The 18,770-nt window shown below is 43.7% G+C and overlaps 1 protein-coding gene across 2 annotated transcripts in view; it reads left to right on the top strand.

The window, feature by feature from the left end:
- The window catches only part of TMEM151B (transmembrane protein 151B), a 57,241-nt gene that overhangs the window by 18,635 nt on the left and 19,836 nt on the right, over positions 1 to 18,770 (top strand). Inside the window, exon 2 of one of the 2 annotated variants that reach the window (XR_004538623.1) lies at positions 3,116 to 4,652. Coding sequence is in view for 1 of the 2 variants with exons in the window: in XM_033935461.1 (XP_033791352.1) it covers positions 3,116 to 4,552 (1,437 nt within the window). In the remaining variant the exon portion in view is untranslated. Of the gene's footprint in view, positions 1 to 3,115; positions 5,233 to 18,770 lie in introns of those variants that run through there. The other variant, XM_033935461.1, reaches the window with a different exon arrangement.

Here is an 18,770-nt window from a genome sequence, read left to right on the forward strand (position 1 = left end):
CTTCATCGCATTGATGTCCACACATTTCCAGCTGTTGTCCAGCCGTGGCCCTGGGTTTACTGTGCTGCAGCTCCGGAGAGATTGCAAGGCAGTGCTCTGAGGGATGGATCCTGCTACCTTGTCAGTCAGGCCAGGAAGGATCAGCCCATGTTCTGCAAATAAATAAGAGGTCAAAGCTGTCAGTGTCTAGTAAGAGTTTTGGTACTGATGCACAGGCAGAACTTTCGTTTTTTACCACCACTACTCTTCCGTTAAAATACAGGGTCTAGGGTTACCATTTTTGGGCCGCAAAAAGCCGGACACATGGCCCTAGGCTATTCCATTTCTGGCCCCACCCCATTCCACCCAGCCCCACCGTCGGCCCTGCCCCATTTGCCCCAGCCCCTCCCAGTTTAGCATCCATTCCCACCCCCACAAACCTCCTCTCTTCTTCCCCAAGTTCCGGCCACGTCTGCTCAGATGCCCCCCATATGTGGCTGGAGCTTGCCGGGGTTTTCTAAAACCCAGACAAACTGCTGTTTTTTTAAAAAGTCCATCCAGGACCCTGTACAGTCCTCTAAAAATAGGATATGTCTGGGTTTTCCCGGACATCTGGTAACCCTAACTGGGTCAGCAGGACCATTAAGAAATATACTGCAGCTATGCTCATCGCCATACCTGCTCCCTCCTCTGGCCTGGAAGCTGATGACTGTACCTCCCCTTCACTTCTTACCCAATAGGCTGTCTATGCAGCCCTTCCATTACCCAACTGCAGAGTAGAACCGCCTGATTCAGGGAAAATTTTTCGATTCGGCCTATTAAATTTAATTTTTTTATTTGATTCAATTTGATTCGCTTTCAGTGACACAGCTTTTTAAGTTTACAGTTGAATCAATTTTTCTTGTAAAATGAAATAAACCAGACTAATACAGATCGATCCTGCACAGTCAATGCTAACAGAAAACCATGTCCTTTTCATACACACAGAACACAGATATACCCTTGCCCAGTATGGAATAAGTAATCACAAACTAGATAGAAATATGTAGACAAAAGTTAAACTAAACAGCCAAGAAGCCAGACTCTGCATACAATGCAACACCGCAGAAACAGTAACGCATGTCCCCTAATACTGTGCAAAATATAAAGACAGCAGATGCAAATTTGAAAAAAATGACAAATAATCACCACTTTACAAATTAATAAACAGAAATAAAACACAAAAATAAGAAAATACCATTTTATTGGACTAACCCATTTTTATATTAGCTTTCAGAGGCCAAAACCTCATTCTTCAGGTCAGTACAGTACACTGCTGTTACGGTATCCTGTCCTGGCTAGTAAAAAATGTATTCAAATCAGTCTATTAAAAAGATAAAGCAACAAAAATAATTTTCTACTTTTTGTCGTTTCTGCATTAATCATCCCCTTCACTCGCTTCTTTCCATCCAGCGTCTGTCCTATCTCTCCCTTCCATGCATCTGCCCTTTCTCTCTGTCCCTTCCATCCACTGTATCACCATCCCTTCCCCCTCTGGCCTTACCTCCCCTTCTGTCCAGCTTTTCCCTTTCTCCTCCTATACCCCTTATCTCAGAGCACGCATGATTACTATTTTCTTCTCTTCATTTGTGGATTTAGCATCTTTCCCACTTTTCTCTCCTCATTTCTCTCTCTGTTCTTCCAGCTCCCCTGTCCCAGCATTTCTCACTCTTTCCCTTCCTCTTTGACTTCAGCCTTTCCCATCTTCCCCATTGCCTTATTTAATCTCTCTCTTGTCTCCAGGCCATCTCCTTCCCTGCCTGGCCTTTAGTAAGGCATCTTCCCTCCCCCCCCGAGATTTGACACCCTCCATCCATGCCTCCCAGAGGTTAGATAACTCCCCCTATTCCCTTCCCCCTCCCCTCCCATCCTCACTTGCTCTCTTTCTTTGTCACCCCACATACAGCACAGCCTTCACAACACGCTGCTCATGCTGGCATCGGGCCTTCCTCTCTGGCAGGTCTCGCCTATTTCCTGTTCCCAAGAAAGCAGAACTTGGCAGAAAGGAAGGCCCAATGCTGGCAAGAACAGCATGTTATGAACACTGCTGCTGTGGAGAAGTTCCTGGACCATGACTGAATCAGTGAGGCTGATTTTTTTCTCAGATCGAACTGATTCGAATCGATTCAACCAAAGTGAATCGATTTGAATTGTGCAGCTCTACTGCAAAGGGTAGTTACACAACCTCCCTGTATCCTACCTCAAAGGCTCAGAGGCTGGCTGGAATGGGATGATACATCACACGATGTTTCAGCATGGTTGTGATGAAATGGCCGCAATGAATCATCCCATTCCAGCCAGCCTCTTAGCTGGGCTTCAGGTGGCAGGCTTTGTGATGAGAAAGCTCCGGCGGTAGCTTCTCCCTCCCAGGGCCCAGGCTCCCCACCAGCCAACCCCCTCCATGGTACCTCGACTCCCCATCAGCAAGGATGTGACGCAGCAGCTCCAACATCAGCTTCTCCCTCCCATGGCCCAGGCTCCTTACCAGTCACTGTCACTTGCTTCCCGGCCTCCGGGGCCGACATAGAATCAGATTCATCGCAGCAAGTTCATCGCGCCAAAATGGTCGTGATGAACTGGCTGCGAAGAAATGGCCACATTCAATCATCCTAGATTCCTCTGCATCCTTCCCCAGTGACTCAGAGGTGGCTAAATGGCCTCCAGAGACTGACTCTACAGCCCATCTCACCTGCCTATTCAGCTCTCTCCTCCTCCTGACCCCAAGACTGACTTGCAGTGAAATCTAAAGGAATTCACCATTGAACAGTATAGAAAAGCGTCAGAGCTGTCCCCTAGCACTAATCTTCAGCCCCTCCAAAGGTTATTTCACCATCCTTGATTTTAATTGTGTTTTAATGTCAAACTAAAGACCTTTTAAACACTGGAGGAGTCCACTGCTAAATTATGCATTCATTTGCTGTTGTTAAATTAATTGGCAGTAATGCGGATGACCTTTGTCTCTCTTTAGGGCTGCCATTAAAAACTTCAGCAATAATTAATTTATAAAAGTGATCATGCAGCGCTACTAAAGATTCTAATGAATTTTCTCTCTCTCTCTCTTTCTCTCTCTCGCTCTGCTTGGTCGCCATGGGAACAGCAAAGGCCCGTGACACAGTCACTCAGCAAATCGCTGTGCAGGGAGTCCCACTGGAAGTGTCTGCTGCTCTCCCTTCTCATGTACAGCTGCATGGGAGCCATTACATGGTGCCATGTGACCAAAGTCACTAGGCTGACCTTCGACAGTGCCTATAAAGGAAAGTCCATGATGTACCATGATAGTCCCTGCTCCAATGGGTACATTTACATCCCACTGGCTTTCCTCGTGATGCTGTATGTGGTTTATCTGGTGGAGTGCTGGCACTGCCACAGCAGAAACGAGCTCCAGTACAAGGTGGACTTGGAAAGTGTACACGAGCGGGTGCAAAGGATGCAGCAGGCCACCCCGTGCATTTGGTGGAAAGCTATCAGCTACCACTACGTGAGGCGAACACGGCAAGTCACCCGTTATAGGAATGGAGATGCCTATACCACCACACAAGTGTACCATGAGAGAGTCAACACCCATGTGGCTGAAGCAGAGTTTGACTATGCGAACTGCGGGGTCAAAGATATCTCCAAGGACTTAATGGAAATGGAAAATTACCCAGTGACCAGATTACGGGTTACCAAATGCTTCAGTTTTGCTAATGTGGAATCTGAGAACTCTTATCTTACCCAGCGGGCTAGATTCTTCACTGAGAATGAAGGGCTGGATGATTACATGGAAGCCAGAGAAGGAATGCATCTCAAGAATGTGGACTTCAAAGAATACATGGTTGCATTTTCTGACCCTGACAACTTGCCGTGGTATGTTTCCCATTATGTGTTTTGGATGGCTGCCCTCTTCACCCTTTCTTGGCCTCTGAGAGTTCTGAATGAATATCGTACTTCCTTTGTCCATTACCATGTGGAGAAGCTCTTTGGTTTTGACTATGTACCAGTGACACCAACAGAAGAACGTTCATTTTGCCGGAGGATACCAAGGGTAAACACAATTGACAGCACTGAGTTAGAATGGCACATCCGATCTAATCAACAGCTGGTACCCAGCTATTCAGAAGCTGTACTAATGGATTTGGTGGGCCTTACCTCTTGTACCAGGTACTCAGCATGTCGGTATGCAGGGAGGTATAGACAGAATTGTGAGCGTTGCCACAGGACTATTAGTAGTTCTTCCATCTTCTCCAGGAGCGCCCTAAGCATCTGCAACGGCAGTCCCAGATTGCCTTTTAGTGGAAGCCGCTTCTCTCTGGGACGGCTCTATGGATCTCGTCGCAGCTGCCTATGGCAGAGTCGGAGTGAGAGCCTGAATGAACAGAGCTGTCCCACTGAGCAAACTCCTCTCTCCAGCCAGGTCACAGTGGAAGAGGAACCTCCTCCATATCAGGATGCCCTCTACTTCCCTGTACTCATTGTACATCGCAATGAGGGCTGCATCAATCATGACCAGCATCGTATCCACCGCAATGGAGCCTGTGTGGAGACCTCACTGTGACAACATCTGAGGACACAAGTGTTGAAAAAGAGAACTTATGCAAAATTCTGGCGTGAGGACCTTTCATCACTTTGGCATGCCAAAAGGCCTGGTAGGTAATGTAAGTCAGAAGTTTCTTCTAAGAAATCAACTGTAGGAGTGATGCAACAAGCTAAGATTGTTTACCCTTCTTTGGTCACTGCTTTTTATTGTAGCAATATAATTCTGGTCTCTTAGCAGCGAGAGTCTCTAGGGCAGATGTGCTTCAATAGAGCAGCTACTGAACACAGCACAAAACTACAAACCCTGATCATAATGGAACACACAAAGAATATCTTCTCGTCACGCCTGGTGGTCATGTCCCTGTTCAGCCTCCAATGATATGACTGAAGGTCAAGCAGAGAGTAGCAAAAGCATTGTTTCTCCCTGCCTCTGACTGTAGAAGGCCAAAGAGGACAGAAGGGTTCTAAGAAAGGATTTGGATGCGTTCTGTTGTTTACTGAACGCTAAGCACGTACGGATAACATTTGTAAAACCTATCTTTTATATGGAGGAGGTTTCAGATGGTGTCTCATTGACCCAGTAACTGAAATGGGTGGGGGAATTTATTCCTCATCACCAAAAATGAAGGTGAACTATGGGAAATGAGGAAGGAAGGACAGGCTGTAGAAACAATAAAAATAAAAAAAACATACAAGAAAGTTCACAAGATAAATAACGGTGTCTGACTGTTACAATATTGTTTGATACCATCAGCAGATCTGCCCTCAGGTCTTCTGAAAGGCCTACATAAATAACATACCAGCAATATCTATAACTATTCAGAGTTTAAAAAAATAATTGCTCTTTCTGTGTGGATGGCGAGAAGGATCAGAAGAGATGGAAACGATTGGCTTGAAAGTCTACTGCCAGAGATGTTTGGGAAGCAGGGATAATATGAGTCGATACCTCTGGTTCTTGGGAGCTGAGGTGGTGTGGGTATCCTGAAGATGAATGACAGAACTGTTACTATTAGCAATTTGGGGGGGGGGAAAGGCTTGCTGCCTAGGGACTGGGCAGTTTCATGAAATAGACTCATCTATCTGTCTCAGCTAGACCCCCTTTTATTAAGGGTGGATTAGATTCATTGAATGATATAGAGTAAAAGACAGGTTTTTTACACCAGCCTCGGGAATGTGGGATATATAATTACACGGCTCTAAACCTCTCTTGGTTGTTGTTTTTTTTAATATTCTCTTTATAATCTCAGATGTCTGACTCCACCACATTTTCACACATTACCAGTCTTTTAACCCTTTTTGTAACTGCAGCCTAACTTCTCAGACCGGTCATTGCAGATACAGTCTGTGGCCAAGAAGCAGAGACCACAGTGTTGTCTATAGACTGGTGGGTGTTTCTGTTAAGAGAAGCCAGCATTTCCCTCCTCCTTCCCTTGCCAGCATCCCCAGCCCTGGCTTTAGCAGCTAAGACCTACGCAAAACCAGAAACTAGAAGCTACTGGTACTGGGAAAAATAAAAATCAATCAATCAATAAGTATTTATTTATTTTAAAATATTTATAACCCACCTATCCACAGATCTAGGCGAAGAATAGCAACGTACATAACACCTCTGGACATGTCCAGAAATCCTCTTCTGTAATCCGCCTTGAACCGCAAGGTAATGGCGGAATAAAAATCACTAATGTAATGTAATGTAATAATAATGAATAATACATATAAAAAAAAATCATAGCTAAAAAAACATCATTAAAACATACCAAAAGCCCACGTCGCTGACCAACCCCTGGAACAAAGACAAAAAAAAAATATTTTAAAAATGTATTTTCTCTCTCCTTCCGTGTTTTACCGTTCCTTATGTGATTTTTCCCTTCTCTTCATTTTGCATTACCAGTAGCTTCTAGATTCTGGTTTTGTGTAGGTATTTTTCCAGAACTTTTTGAGGGTTTAAAAAAAATGTTTTTAAAATTGTTGGTCTAGCAGCTAAAGGAACATGCTCCGGATCTAAAATGAATCTGGCTCTCCTACGTGAAGCAAATGACACTGGACAAGCTCCTGAAATATTATTTTGCATAATTTTTATGCCACAAGTCTGAATTAGATTGCTTCTGGTGGGTTTCAACAGGTAAAAAAAAAAACAAAAGACTTAGGAGAGAAGCCAGGCTGAGCTTTAAGTAGGGAATTCTGCGCTTCATTCTGCGCTTCACAAGGTCTCAGCAGAGCAATTACGGTATACATTTTGCTCCAGGAAAGGGTTGGCACCCGTTAGCAGCATTTCATCCCTGTTTGATAAAGCAGGTCTTGTCCCAGGGCCAAGAGCACCCCAGTGACTGGACCCTGCTTCTGTGAAGCGTTTAGGTCGGTGATCTTCACTAATTTTTAAGTTGGGGCCACTTTAGGTCCAAATGAGCTGAAGAAGAGCACCAAAAATCTTCCTATGTAAGGCCACACTATTCCTGACCAGTGCATGTCAATGATGGCCATCCCACCAGCCTGGGTGTATCCTCAGGGAGGTGGGAATTTTGAAATCATTCTCATCATCTATTGAGAAAGGCCATTTCCTTCAAGTATGCAACTCTTCCCCTCATCGGCTTATTATTTATTTACAAAAGCTCAATACACGCCCTTCATAGCATAACAGCAGGGCGGTTTTCAAATAAAAGATTCAAGTGAGAGACAAAAATGGGGGGGGGGGACATGATAAACCACTAAGAACTATAGTAACAAAACGTTTCTAATCTAATGTTCACTATTCTCAGTCACCAGAGTCCCTTTAGAACGGTGGTCTCAAACTCACAGCCCGGAGGCCACATGCGGCCCGCCAGGTACTATTTTGAGGCCTTCGGTACATTTGTCATAATCACAAAAGTAAAATAAAACCGTTTCTTGATCATATGTCTCTTTAGCTATAAATTACAATATTATAAGAACATAAGCAATGCCTCCGCTGGGTCAGATCTGAGGTCCATCGTGCCCAGCAGTCCGCTCACGCGGTGGCCCAACAGGTCCAGGACCTGTGCAGTAAACCTCTCTCTATACCCCTCTATCCCCTTTTCCAGCAGGAAATTGTCCAATCCTTTCTTGAACCTCAGTACCGTACTCTGCCCTATTACGTCCTCTGGAAGCGCATTCCAGGTGTCCACCACACGTTGGGTAAAGAAGAACTTCCTAGCATTCGTTTTGAATCTGTCCCCTTTCAACTTTTCCGAATGCAAAATTGTCATTTCTTTAATAAGACATGAGCAATTTTTTTCTTAGGCCCGCCAAATACCTACAAATCCAAAATGTGGCCCTGCAAAGGGTTTGAGATGGAAACCACTGCCTTAGAACCTCCCACGCTCAAACAATACTCAATATCCAAATGACACAAGGACACTCACATAATGCACTGAATGGAAACCTCCATGAGAAAACAATCAGGTGGAGTTAATTATAGCGATTCCACTAATATAGAACCAATCCACAAATACTACAACACAGTTATAAAGACACAACACCCAAACCTCCTTGCAATGCAATAGTTATTCCTCACAAGCTTATGGCTGATGGCCATCAGAAGCTTACTTGGACTACACTTTGACCATGATCTCAAAAACACCATACCAGTTATAACAGTGGTCTCAAACTCAAACCCTTAGTGGGGCCACATTTTGGATTTGTAGTACTTGGAGGGCCGCAGAAAAAAATAGTTAATGTCTTATTAAAGAAATGACAACTTTGCATGAGGTAAAACTCTTTATAGTTTATAAATCTTTCCTTTAACAGTTAAAGGAAAGATTTATAAACTACTAGCTGATGCCCCGGCGTTGCACGGGTATTTAATTATAGCAATAACACTCTAAATGGATTCAAATAAAGATACTTTATAGTGGTGAATGAAATTATTTTTTTTTAGCTTAATACAAAGTACAATATTCAAATTATAATGTGAAATATTTGACAAAATGACTACAATACAACTAACGCAAAACATGATTATAAACAACATTTTTAGTTTCACCTCCAGGAGCAAGAACATATAAATTCTTGGGTGAACCCACCCTTGAGCAAGCAACATAGAGTTGTGGGCCGAGAGACCCCCAGAACATATCACCCCAGGTTTCGTTCAAATCGGTCAAGCCGTTTTTGAATTACTTTGAGAATGGCAGCTTTTTACATTTTTTCCATTGACATGAATGGGTGAAATCTGATTTTCTGTTTGGAGCTCCGCCCACGTGTGCAGGTGGGCCGCGAGACCCCCAGAACATATCACCCCAGGTAGTGAGGGATCTGCATACCAAGTTTCGTTCAAATCGGTCAAGCCGTTTTTGAATTACTGTGAGAATGGCAGCTTTTTACATTTTTTCCATTGACATGAATGGGTGAAATCTGATTTTCTGTTTGTAGCTCCTCCCACGTGTGCAGGTGGGCCGCGAGACCCCCAGAACATATCACCCCAGGTAGTGAGGGATCTGCATACCAAGTTTCGTTCAAATCGGTCAAGCCATTTTTGAATTACAGTGAGAATGGCAGCTTTTTACATTTTTTCCATTGACATGAATGGGTGAAATCTGATTTTCTGTTTGGAGCTCCGCCCACGTGTGCAGGTGGGCCGCGAGACCCCCAGAACATATCACCCCAGGTAGTGAGGGATCTGCATACCAAGTTTCGTTCAAATCGGTCAAGCCGTTTTTGAATTACAGTGAGAATGGCAGCTTTTTACATTTTTTCCATTGACATGAATGGGTGAAATCTGATTTTCTGTTTGTAGCTCCGCCCACGTGTGCAGGTGGGCCGCAAGACCCCCAGAACATATCACCCCAGGTAGTGAGGGATCTGCATACCAAGTTTCGTTCAAATCGGTCAAGCCGTTTTTGCGTGATCGCGGCACATACACACACACATACACACATACATACCTCCGATTTTATATATATAGATAGATAAAGAGTTTTACTTGGGGGAGGGCAGTTGGAAGGGAAGTAGATTGGAGACCCCTGCTTTAGTTGAGGACAGATTGCGGGCCACAAAATAGTCCCTGGGGGGCCACATGTGGCCCGTGGGCCGCGTGTTTGAGACCGCTGAGTTATAATATCGGACCTTAGGAAATTGAGACCAACTAACATAGAAAAGATATCCCAAAATTGCCTGCCAACTGGGAATGACAATACAACACATAACATAGAAGTACAAAAGAAAATCAAAACATAGGGGAGAATATGGCACAGTGGTTAAAGCTACAGCCTCAGCACCCTGAGTTGTGGGTTCAAATCCCACAATGCTCCTTGTGACCCTGGGCAAGTCACTTAATTCCCCCATTGGCCCAGGTACATTAGAACGACTGTGAACCCACCAGGACAGACAGAGGGGAAAATGCTTGAGGACCTGAATAAATTCATGTAAACCGTTCTGAGCTCCCCTGGGAGAACAGTAGAGAAAATTGAATCAATAAATAGCAACCAAAAGAACTCACAGAACCTCGAGAATCATCAAATACAAAAGATCCAAGCAACACCAACCAGTACTACACAGTATGTCATGCTGCTATGTAAATGTGAGATCTAATGTAACAAAACCAACATAATCCAGGTCTTGGAATTATTTTCCTTGCAGAAACATGGCTGAAGGATAAGCCAGACCCATTAATCCTAGAAATATGCCCAGCAGGATTCAAAATGATAAAATTCAATAAACAAAAGTAAAAGGGAGAAGGTTGAGCTATAATATACAAAATTTCCTGGATCTAAAGAAAATCAACTCCTTATGTGACCCTGACACAGAAATCCTACCACACCAACTAAAATACGGCCCAGCACCACCACCACCACCACTAGGCATGATGCTCTGCTACAGACCCCCAGTTCCTGATCCAAATGCACCCTCAAATTATTTATAACCAATGCTTCAATATCTTTCACCACTCTGATAATATTAGGTGATCTCAACTTACAACTGGAAAACAATTCAGATGAATGCACACAAGACCTTAGGCCAATTCCTTGACAATTTCTCCTTTTTTACACACATTTACAGGCCCAATTCATGAAAAAGGCCACACACTAGATATGGTCACTGCAAATGAACCAAATTTATTATCATTCATTGAATGATCACCCTCAGTCTGGACAGATCATTCATTATATGTGCAATTTCATCCTCAACCGCAAACCCTCCTATCCAAACCCTAACCCAAGAACAACAAAACTTGAGAAAAGATAGATACCCAGATATTCTGGGAAAAAGTAACCACAGCACTAACACCACCAAATCAGAACCCTGATCAAAACTGCACAGCTTGGCTGAAATCCATTGAGGACACATTAGACTCCATAACCCCACTAATGGAAAAGAAAATATCCAGGAAAGAGAAAAATCCATGGTTCACACCAGTAGTGAACATAGTTAAAAAAAAAAAAAGAATGCCGTGAACTTGAATGGACCTGGAGAAAATCAGGTGATCACCAGCTTAAAGAAAAATGGAGGAAAGCCTATACACAATATAATTCCTACATCAGAGAGCATAAATGTAAACATTACTCAGAAATTATAGGAATTGGGAGAAGCTATTACCTGGGCGTTCATCTGTGGGGAAACGCAGCCCATATTTCCAGCTTACGGGCTGGTTGTTTGCTGGACTTGGTGAGAAGGTGCCAATATCATCTGGCACGAAGAGGTCACCCTATTGACATCACAGGGGACCTTGTGATTTTCCATAAGAGGCCTGTGAATTTGTTTGCGATTGGAGAAGCTGTTACCTGGGCATTCATCTGTGGGGAAGTGCAGCCTGTATTTCCAGCTTACGGGTGGTTATTTGCTGGTCTTGGAGAGAAGGTGCCAAATATCATCTGGCACGAAGAGGTCACCCTATTGACATCACAGGCAACCTTGTGATTTTCCATAAGAGGCCTGTGAATTTATTCCTGATTGGAGAAGCTGTTACCTGGGCATTCATCTGTGGGGAAGTGCAGCCTGTATTTCCAGCTTACGGGTGGTTATTTGCTGGTCTTGGAGAGAAGGTGCCAAATATCATCTGGCACGAAGAGGTCACCCTATTGACATCACAGGCAACCTTGTGATTTTCCATAAGAGGCCTGTGAATTTATTCCTGATTGGAGAAGCTGTTACCTGGGCATTCATCTGTGGGGAAGTGCAGCCTGTATTTCCAGCTTACGGGTGGTTATTTGCTGGTCTTGGAGAGAAGGTGCCAAATATCATCTGGCACGAAGAGGTCACCCTATTGACATCACAGGCAACCTTGTGATTTTCCATAAGAGGCCTGTGAATTTATTCCTGATTGGAGAAGCTGTTACCTGGGCATTCATCTGTGGGGAAGTGCAGCCCGTTTTTCTAGCTTACAAGCTGGTCTTGGGGAGAAGGTGCCAATATCATCTGGCATGAAGAGGGCACCCTATTGATGTCCCTTAGGATTTGTGATTTCCCATAAGAGGCCTGTGCTTCTGTGGCGCACAGCTGCAGGGCGTGGCCAGAGGGGCATGCCTTGCCCCTTGGAGATCCGAGGAGTGACAAGGAAGGAAGAAAACTCAAGGTATTCTTTTTCTATTTGTTTCATTATTATTTGTGAAGGGGAAACGCAAAGCAAAGACTAAAGTCTCCACTTTCTACCAGACGGATGAACTTCATTAGGAATTAAGAACCTTCTTCATTAGAGGCCTCATTGACTCCATCCAAAATGTATTCCTCCTCCCCTTCTTGGACTTTGCAATACAGAGGTGCCTCTTGTAGATTCTCCATTAGATTGTGGAACCTGGACTACAAAATGATTTAATAGTGGCATTTACTAAGTTGCCCCAAGTCGTTTCATTGACAGGGCCTCAGCCAGTAGAGCCTGTACCTGAAAACAAGGACTTATGGGACCTTCACCAGAGAATGGAAGGGATGTTAAAACTATTGTCTCTCAGAACCAGCCTTTTTCACAGGAAGTAGTTGATAAATTTATTAATATGGATTCAAAATATTAACTTTACAGTTACTTTATCTGATATACCACAATTATTAACAAAAATAAAAGCAAGGGTAATAATTAAAAAGTCAGTAAGGCAGACAGCATAAATCAACCAAGACAAAAAACCCAGCACAAATAGGCCAAGAAAGGAAAGGGAAGATTTACAATATATTATAAGGAAGAACGAAGGGGAATACGACAAATGGTAAAGGATGGGGGAAAAAAAACAACCATATTGGCCAGAATAAAAAGAACTATAGAAGCGTTTCAGTGTGGTAGAGGCACAGACACAGGTTTCAACCCTTCAAGCTGCTTCAGCAATTAAAGATTCCTGTAATACTCGTTTTAAAATAGAAATGCTCACTACATCTGTTCTGAACTTCTCAGAGCTCTACATAAGAACATAACAATTGCTGCTGCTGGTCCATCGTGCCCAGTAGTCCACTCACGCGGCGGCCCCCAGGTCAAAGACCAGCACCCTAACTGAGACTAGCCCTACCTGTGTACGTTCTGGTTCAGCAGGAACTTATCTAACTTTGCCTTGAATCCCTGAAGGGTGTTTTCCCCTATAACAGCCTCTGGAAGAGCGTTCCAGTTTTCTACCACTCTCTGGGTAAAGAAGAACTTCCTTACGTTTGTACGGAATCTATCCCCTTTCAACTTTAGAGAGTGCCCTCTCGTTCTCCCCACCTTGGAGAGTGTGAACAGTCTGTCTTTATCTACTATGTCTATTCCCTTCAGTATCTTGAATGTTTTGATCATGTCCCCTCTCAGTTTCCTCTTTTCAAGAGAGAAGAGGCCCAGTTTCTCTAATCTATCACTGTACGGCAACTTCTCCAGCCCTTTAACCATAAGAACATACAAATTGCCGCTGCTGGGCCAGACCAGAGGTCCATCATGCCCAGCAATCCGCTCATGTGGCGGCCCCCAGGTAAAAGACCAGTGCCCTAACTGAGTCTAGCCTTACCTGCGTACGTTCCGGTTCAGCAGGAACTTGTCTAACTTTGTCTTGAATCCCTGGAGGGTGTTTTCCCCTATAACAGACTCCGGAAGAGAGTTCCAGTTTTCCACCACTCTCTGGGTGAAGAAGAACTTCCTTACGTTTGTACGGAATCGATCCCCTTTTAACTGTATTAATCAGTGTAGGGATGATTTAAGCAGAGAGCTCTTGAAACCTCTTCCCAAATGTGAGAGTTAATATAAGAAAGTCTCACTAGCAACTTGTTAACCACAACATACTGCAGATAATACGTTCTCTTTTGTTTGCATGAACAAAAGTATTTTGTTCAAAATCAATCTGTTTTTTCACCTGATAGGATTTCTCTTATCCTACAGCTTATTGTCATCATATCAGAGTTATCCATGAAGTGAACAGAAGCCAGGTCCCTGTTAGTCTCTCCCCTGTCCCCTATGAACCATGCAGCCAGACACTCAATTGCACTTGACTGGGAGACTTCTTTCTGTCCTACTCAAATGTAGCAGAAGGAAGGAAAGACGTGGAAAACTGCAACAGCGGTTATTAAGTACCAGAGAATTTCCTTCTTGAAGAGCATGGAGTGGCATGTCTGCCAGCCTCAAAAAATTCTCACCGTAAGAATTCACAATATGATATGATCCACGGCACAAGTGGATCTAGAAAGGAAAGTCTAGGGGAATAATAAGCTTGAAGGTCAGAAGAAGTGGGTCATTAATGACTCAATTAGTGACCAGGGCCAAGAGTGGACCACTGATTCAGTGGCTCAGCAGAAAACGCTCCCATAGTCATGACTCAGCAGACATTTGAGGTAGGCATGTGGAATGTGATTTTTTTTTTATTCTAAAAGGAGATAAATTGTCACAAGTTCCTGCAAAAAAAAAATAACCTTTTCCCTCAACAGTGTGAAGAACTTCCTAGACTTTTTCCTAGATCAGGAGTTCTGAACCCAGTCCTTGGAACACACCCAGCCAGTCAGGTTTTCAAGATATCCACATTGAATATGCATGACAGAAATTTGCATGCAAAACCTGTGTCATACATTTTCATTGTGGGTATCCTTAAAGCCTGACTGGCTCGGTGTATCCTGAGAATCCCTGTCTTAAATCCTTCTGTTTCATCAGTCGTTGTATGGATTCACTTGGCAAAGGTATTGTACCAAATGTTTGTCTTGGGGTTTTTTCAGGAAAGTCATGACTATCCTTTTAAAGTAAACCAGTATTTTGATGTTTATTGCAAGATAGTATTATATCGTGGTAAACGGGCAGACCTTTCTAAGTGATGGCACCTCTGGCGGAGATGGAGCAGTCCATAGCGGAAAAAGAGGAGAGCAAACTCTGATCCCATAATTAGTCCTACATCTCTGTGCCCTTAAAGAATAGCTCCAGAAATAGGGTTACCAGATTTTCCAGAACTAAAATCCAGACCCTTGGCCCCCACCCCCAGTTCCACCCAAGTCATGGCCTGTTCTGCCCCCAGTCATAGTAACATAGTAACATAGTAACATAGTAGATGACGGCAGATAAAGACCCGAATGGTCCATCCAGTCTGCCCAACCTGATTCAATTTAAAATTTTTTTTTTTTTTTTTTTTCTTCTTAGCTATTTCTGGGCGAGAATCCAAAGCTTTACCCGGTACTGTGCTTGGGTTCCAACTGCCGAAATCTCTGTTAAGACTTACTCCAGCCCATCTACACCCTCCCAGCCATTGAAGCCCTCCCCTGCCCATCCTCCTCCAAACGGCCCGCCCTTTCAACCTGTACACTTTTCGGGAGGGCATCTGCGCATGGGCTGGTGAGACGCGATGACATCACATGCATGCGCAGATGCCGTCCCGATGTCGCTCCTAGCTGGAAGCTTTTCAAAACCCAAAGTGCGGGGTTTTGAAAAGCTATCCAGATGCCTGGACATGTCCTCTAAACGGAAGACAAATCCAGGCGTCCGGTAACCCTACCCCGAAATCTGCCACACAAAGTTACGCCTACTGTGAAGCGGGTATAATTTTGTCCTGGGTAGGAGCTGGTGCATTTGGAAGAACAGTACGAAACACACAGATTAATGCTGATTCCTCTTTCCCCTGGGAATACCGACAGTTTTTTCACATAAAAATGGGCGCTGAAGGTTGATTCAGCCAACGGCGGTCGGCGTTTTTTGGCCGCTGCTGGCTTGATCCTCATATATTCATGCTGGGCCACGTCCTGGTACTGTCATTGAATATGTGGCCACTTAAAACATAGGCAGTCAAGTGCAATATTCAAGGTGAACCACATAAAGTTAGGACTGTGTTTCATGCTGTTATGCACATAAGGAACCACCCGCAAAATGGGTGGATTTGGCTTAGGCCCTAACTGGGCTTATCTGCTTGAGTGTCACTGAATATGCCCAGTTAGCCCTGGACATGTGATTTGTGACCGTTTCAAGTGCTTTGAATATCGAACCCTATGTTTTCTAAGTGTCCATTTTTCTGTGCGTATACCCCCAGGCCCATAGGAGGCGCACTTTTCTACAGGCTGAAGTCATTTTCCATGCAAGAAAAACAGGGCTTCAAGCACAGAAAAGGAACTTTTCCAAACTGCCCAACACATATGTAATGTAATTTATTTCTTATATACCGCTACATCCGTTAGATTCTAAGCGGTTTACAGAAAATATACATTAAGATTAGAAATAAGAAAGGTACTTGAAAAATTCCCTTACTGTCCCGAAGGCATATATGCATATATTCACTGTACATGGATATCAGGAGAGAGAGAGAGTAGAAAATGTTCCTCCAGAAAAAGCAGGCAACACCGACACATATACCATTATCAAAACAGATTCATTCTGTCACAGTGCACCTCTCTTAACGCATGTATATCCCTGTGCAATTTCACAGCAGCAATTCTCTGCATGCTATACAGGTTTTACAGGCGGAAAACGCTTTAAAAGATTACACCTTAATGGTTCAGCTCCTGGAAGTGATGCAGGACTGTGGTACTGTCCCCATGCACACTGCTGCGAGCACCGAATGTTTAGCTCCTGGGAAAGCTGCAGGGAAGTGGGTTCTTTCTCATACATGGAGCTGTAGAATTCTGTTTTCAAAAACACACAGGGCATTCACCCATGGGGTTTTTGTACTGAGCACTGCTTGTCATTATCTCCTGGGCTGTTTCTGGCTGCTCTGTTTTCTGCTTGTTCTGCTCATGGTTGTATGTTCCTTTGCAATTGTTAATAAAGATAATTGGAAAAAAAAAAACCCCACAGGGAGCAGGAAAGTTAGCTGGTGTGTGGGCTAAACTTAACTGGATAATGTTGTCTAGACCAGTGGTTCCCAACCCTGCCCTAGAGGACCACCAGCCAGTCAGGTTTTCAGGATAGCCCTAATGAATATGCATGGCACAGATCTGCATGCCTGCCACCTCCATGATATGCATTTTAATTATGAAGATTTGTCCAGCTAATTCTCAATGTCAGTCAAACTTTTGAGAGAATTGCTTCATAAAGGTAGCTAATAATCCCAATATAATGAATAGATAAATTTACCCTCCACGTGTTAGGGGATAGTTGCAGATAGATTGATGGCTTTGCAGTTGTCTCCCTTGCAAAAATACACAGTCAATGGCAGAGGTCGGCAAGGTCAAATTCAGGGAATGTTTTCTTCCGCTGTATGAAACTCTGTTCTCTGAAAACTCCCTGTAACAGCTCATTATTTGATTGGTTCCAGTACGATATGTTCAGAGTGATGTCAGGGTTGCACCTTTCTGACAAAGCAAGTTACGAAATTGGATCTCGACTCCACCAGAGATTGCCACAGCGTAGCGAAGGGCCATCGCAAGAATCACTTTGCACCACACTGAGAGTATTTTGTGATGAATTGTAAATATAGATGTTGACAAAAGATAATCACACTGTTGCCTTTTTGTTGGGAAAATAAAAGTGCAAAGACTGTACAACCAAATTGGTGTAATAAAGTTTCACTCAATTGACTCAATTCCAGGATGCTACGTATCACTGTCAGTAAAAGTGCAGTTAGCCATCTTGAAATTTCTTTTAAAAGCACTTGTAAACGGTGTTTTTACTCTTAATTTAGGCCAGGGGTGTCAAAGTCCCTCCTCGAGGGCTGAAATCCAGTCGGGTTTTCAGGATTTCCCCAATGAATATGTATGAGATCTGTTAGCATACAATGAAAGCAGTGCATGCAAATAGATCTCATGCATATTCATTGGGGAAATCCTAAAAACCCGACTGAATTGCGGCCCTTGAGGAGGGACTTTGACACCTGTGATTTAGGCCCTAAATATGGGCCTAAATCCAAATACACAATATCAATTGGTTCCCCTTTATCCACACGTTCGTTCACCTCTTCAAAAACGTTCAGTAGATTGGTGAGGCAAGTTTTCCCTTCACTAAATCCATGTTGGCTTTCTCTCATTAATCCATGCTTACGTGTATGTCCTGTCATTTTGTTCTTTATAGTAGTCTCTACCATTTTGCCCAGCACCAACATCAGACTCACTGGTCTGTAATTTCCTGAATCACCCCTGGAACCCTTTTTAAATGCATCTTTGTGTATGTACTTGCATGTATGCCTGTTTGTCTTTATGTATACAGTATAAGAGGGTCTGTATAAGAAACATAAGAATAGCAATACTGGGTTAGACCAGTATTCTGTTTTGACAGTGGCCAATCCAGGTCACAAATACCTGGCAGAAACCAGGTACTTGTCTATGTATTTCTGTCTGCTTCTGCTTCCCTACCTTGGGATAGGCACGCGGGATCTCTTAGAGCAGGGGTAGGCAATTCCGGTCCTCGAGAGCCGGAGCCAGGTCAGGTTTTCAGGATATCCACAATGAATATGTATGAGATGGATTTGCATGCACTGCCTCCTTGAAGTGCAAATCTATTTCATGCATATTTATTGTGGATATCCTGAAAACCTGACCTGGCTCCGGCTCTTGAGGACTGGAATTGCCTACCCCTGTCTTAGAGGAAGATATAATGGTTTACTCAGTGATTCCCAACCCTGTCCTGGAGGAACACCAGGCCAATCGGGTTTTCAGGCTAGCCCTAATGAATATGCATGAGAGAGATTTGCATATGATGGAAGTGATAGGCAAGCAAATTTGCTTCATGCATATTCATTAGGGCTAGCCTGAAAACCCAATTGGCCTGGTGTTCCTCCAGGACAGGGTTGGGAACCACTGGTTTACTGGACGGGTCATTTGGCCTTTATCTGCCATCCTGTTTCTATGTCTAGTGATTTTATCATTCTAATCATCTTGTTCCCAATCTCTGGTTCTGCTTTCCTCTGTCTGTGTTCTTAATTCTGTTTCCAGGGTGTCCTTTT

Source organism: Geotrypetes seraphini, chromosome 3, assembly GCF_902459505.1.
Source record: "Geotrypetes seraphini chromosome 3, aGeoSer1.1, whole genome shotgun sequence".
In the NCBI taxonomy this organism is placed as follows: Eukaryota; Metazoa; Chordata; class Amphibia; order Gymnophiona; family Dermophiidae; genus Geotrypetes; species Geotrypetes seraphini.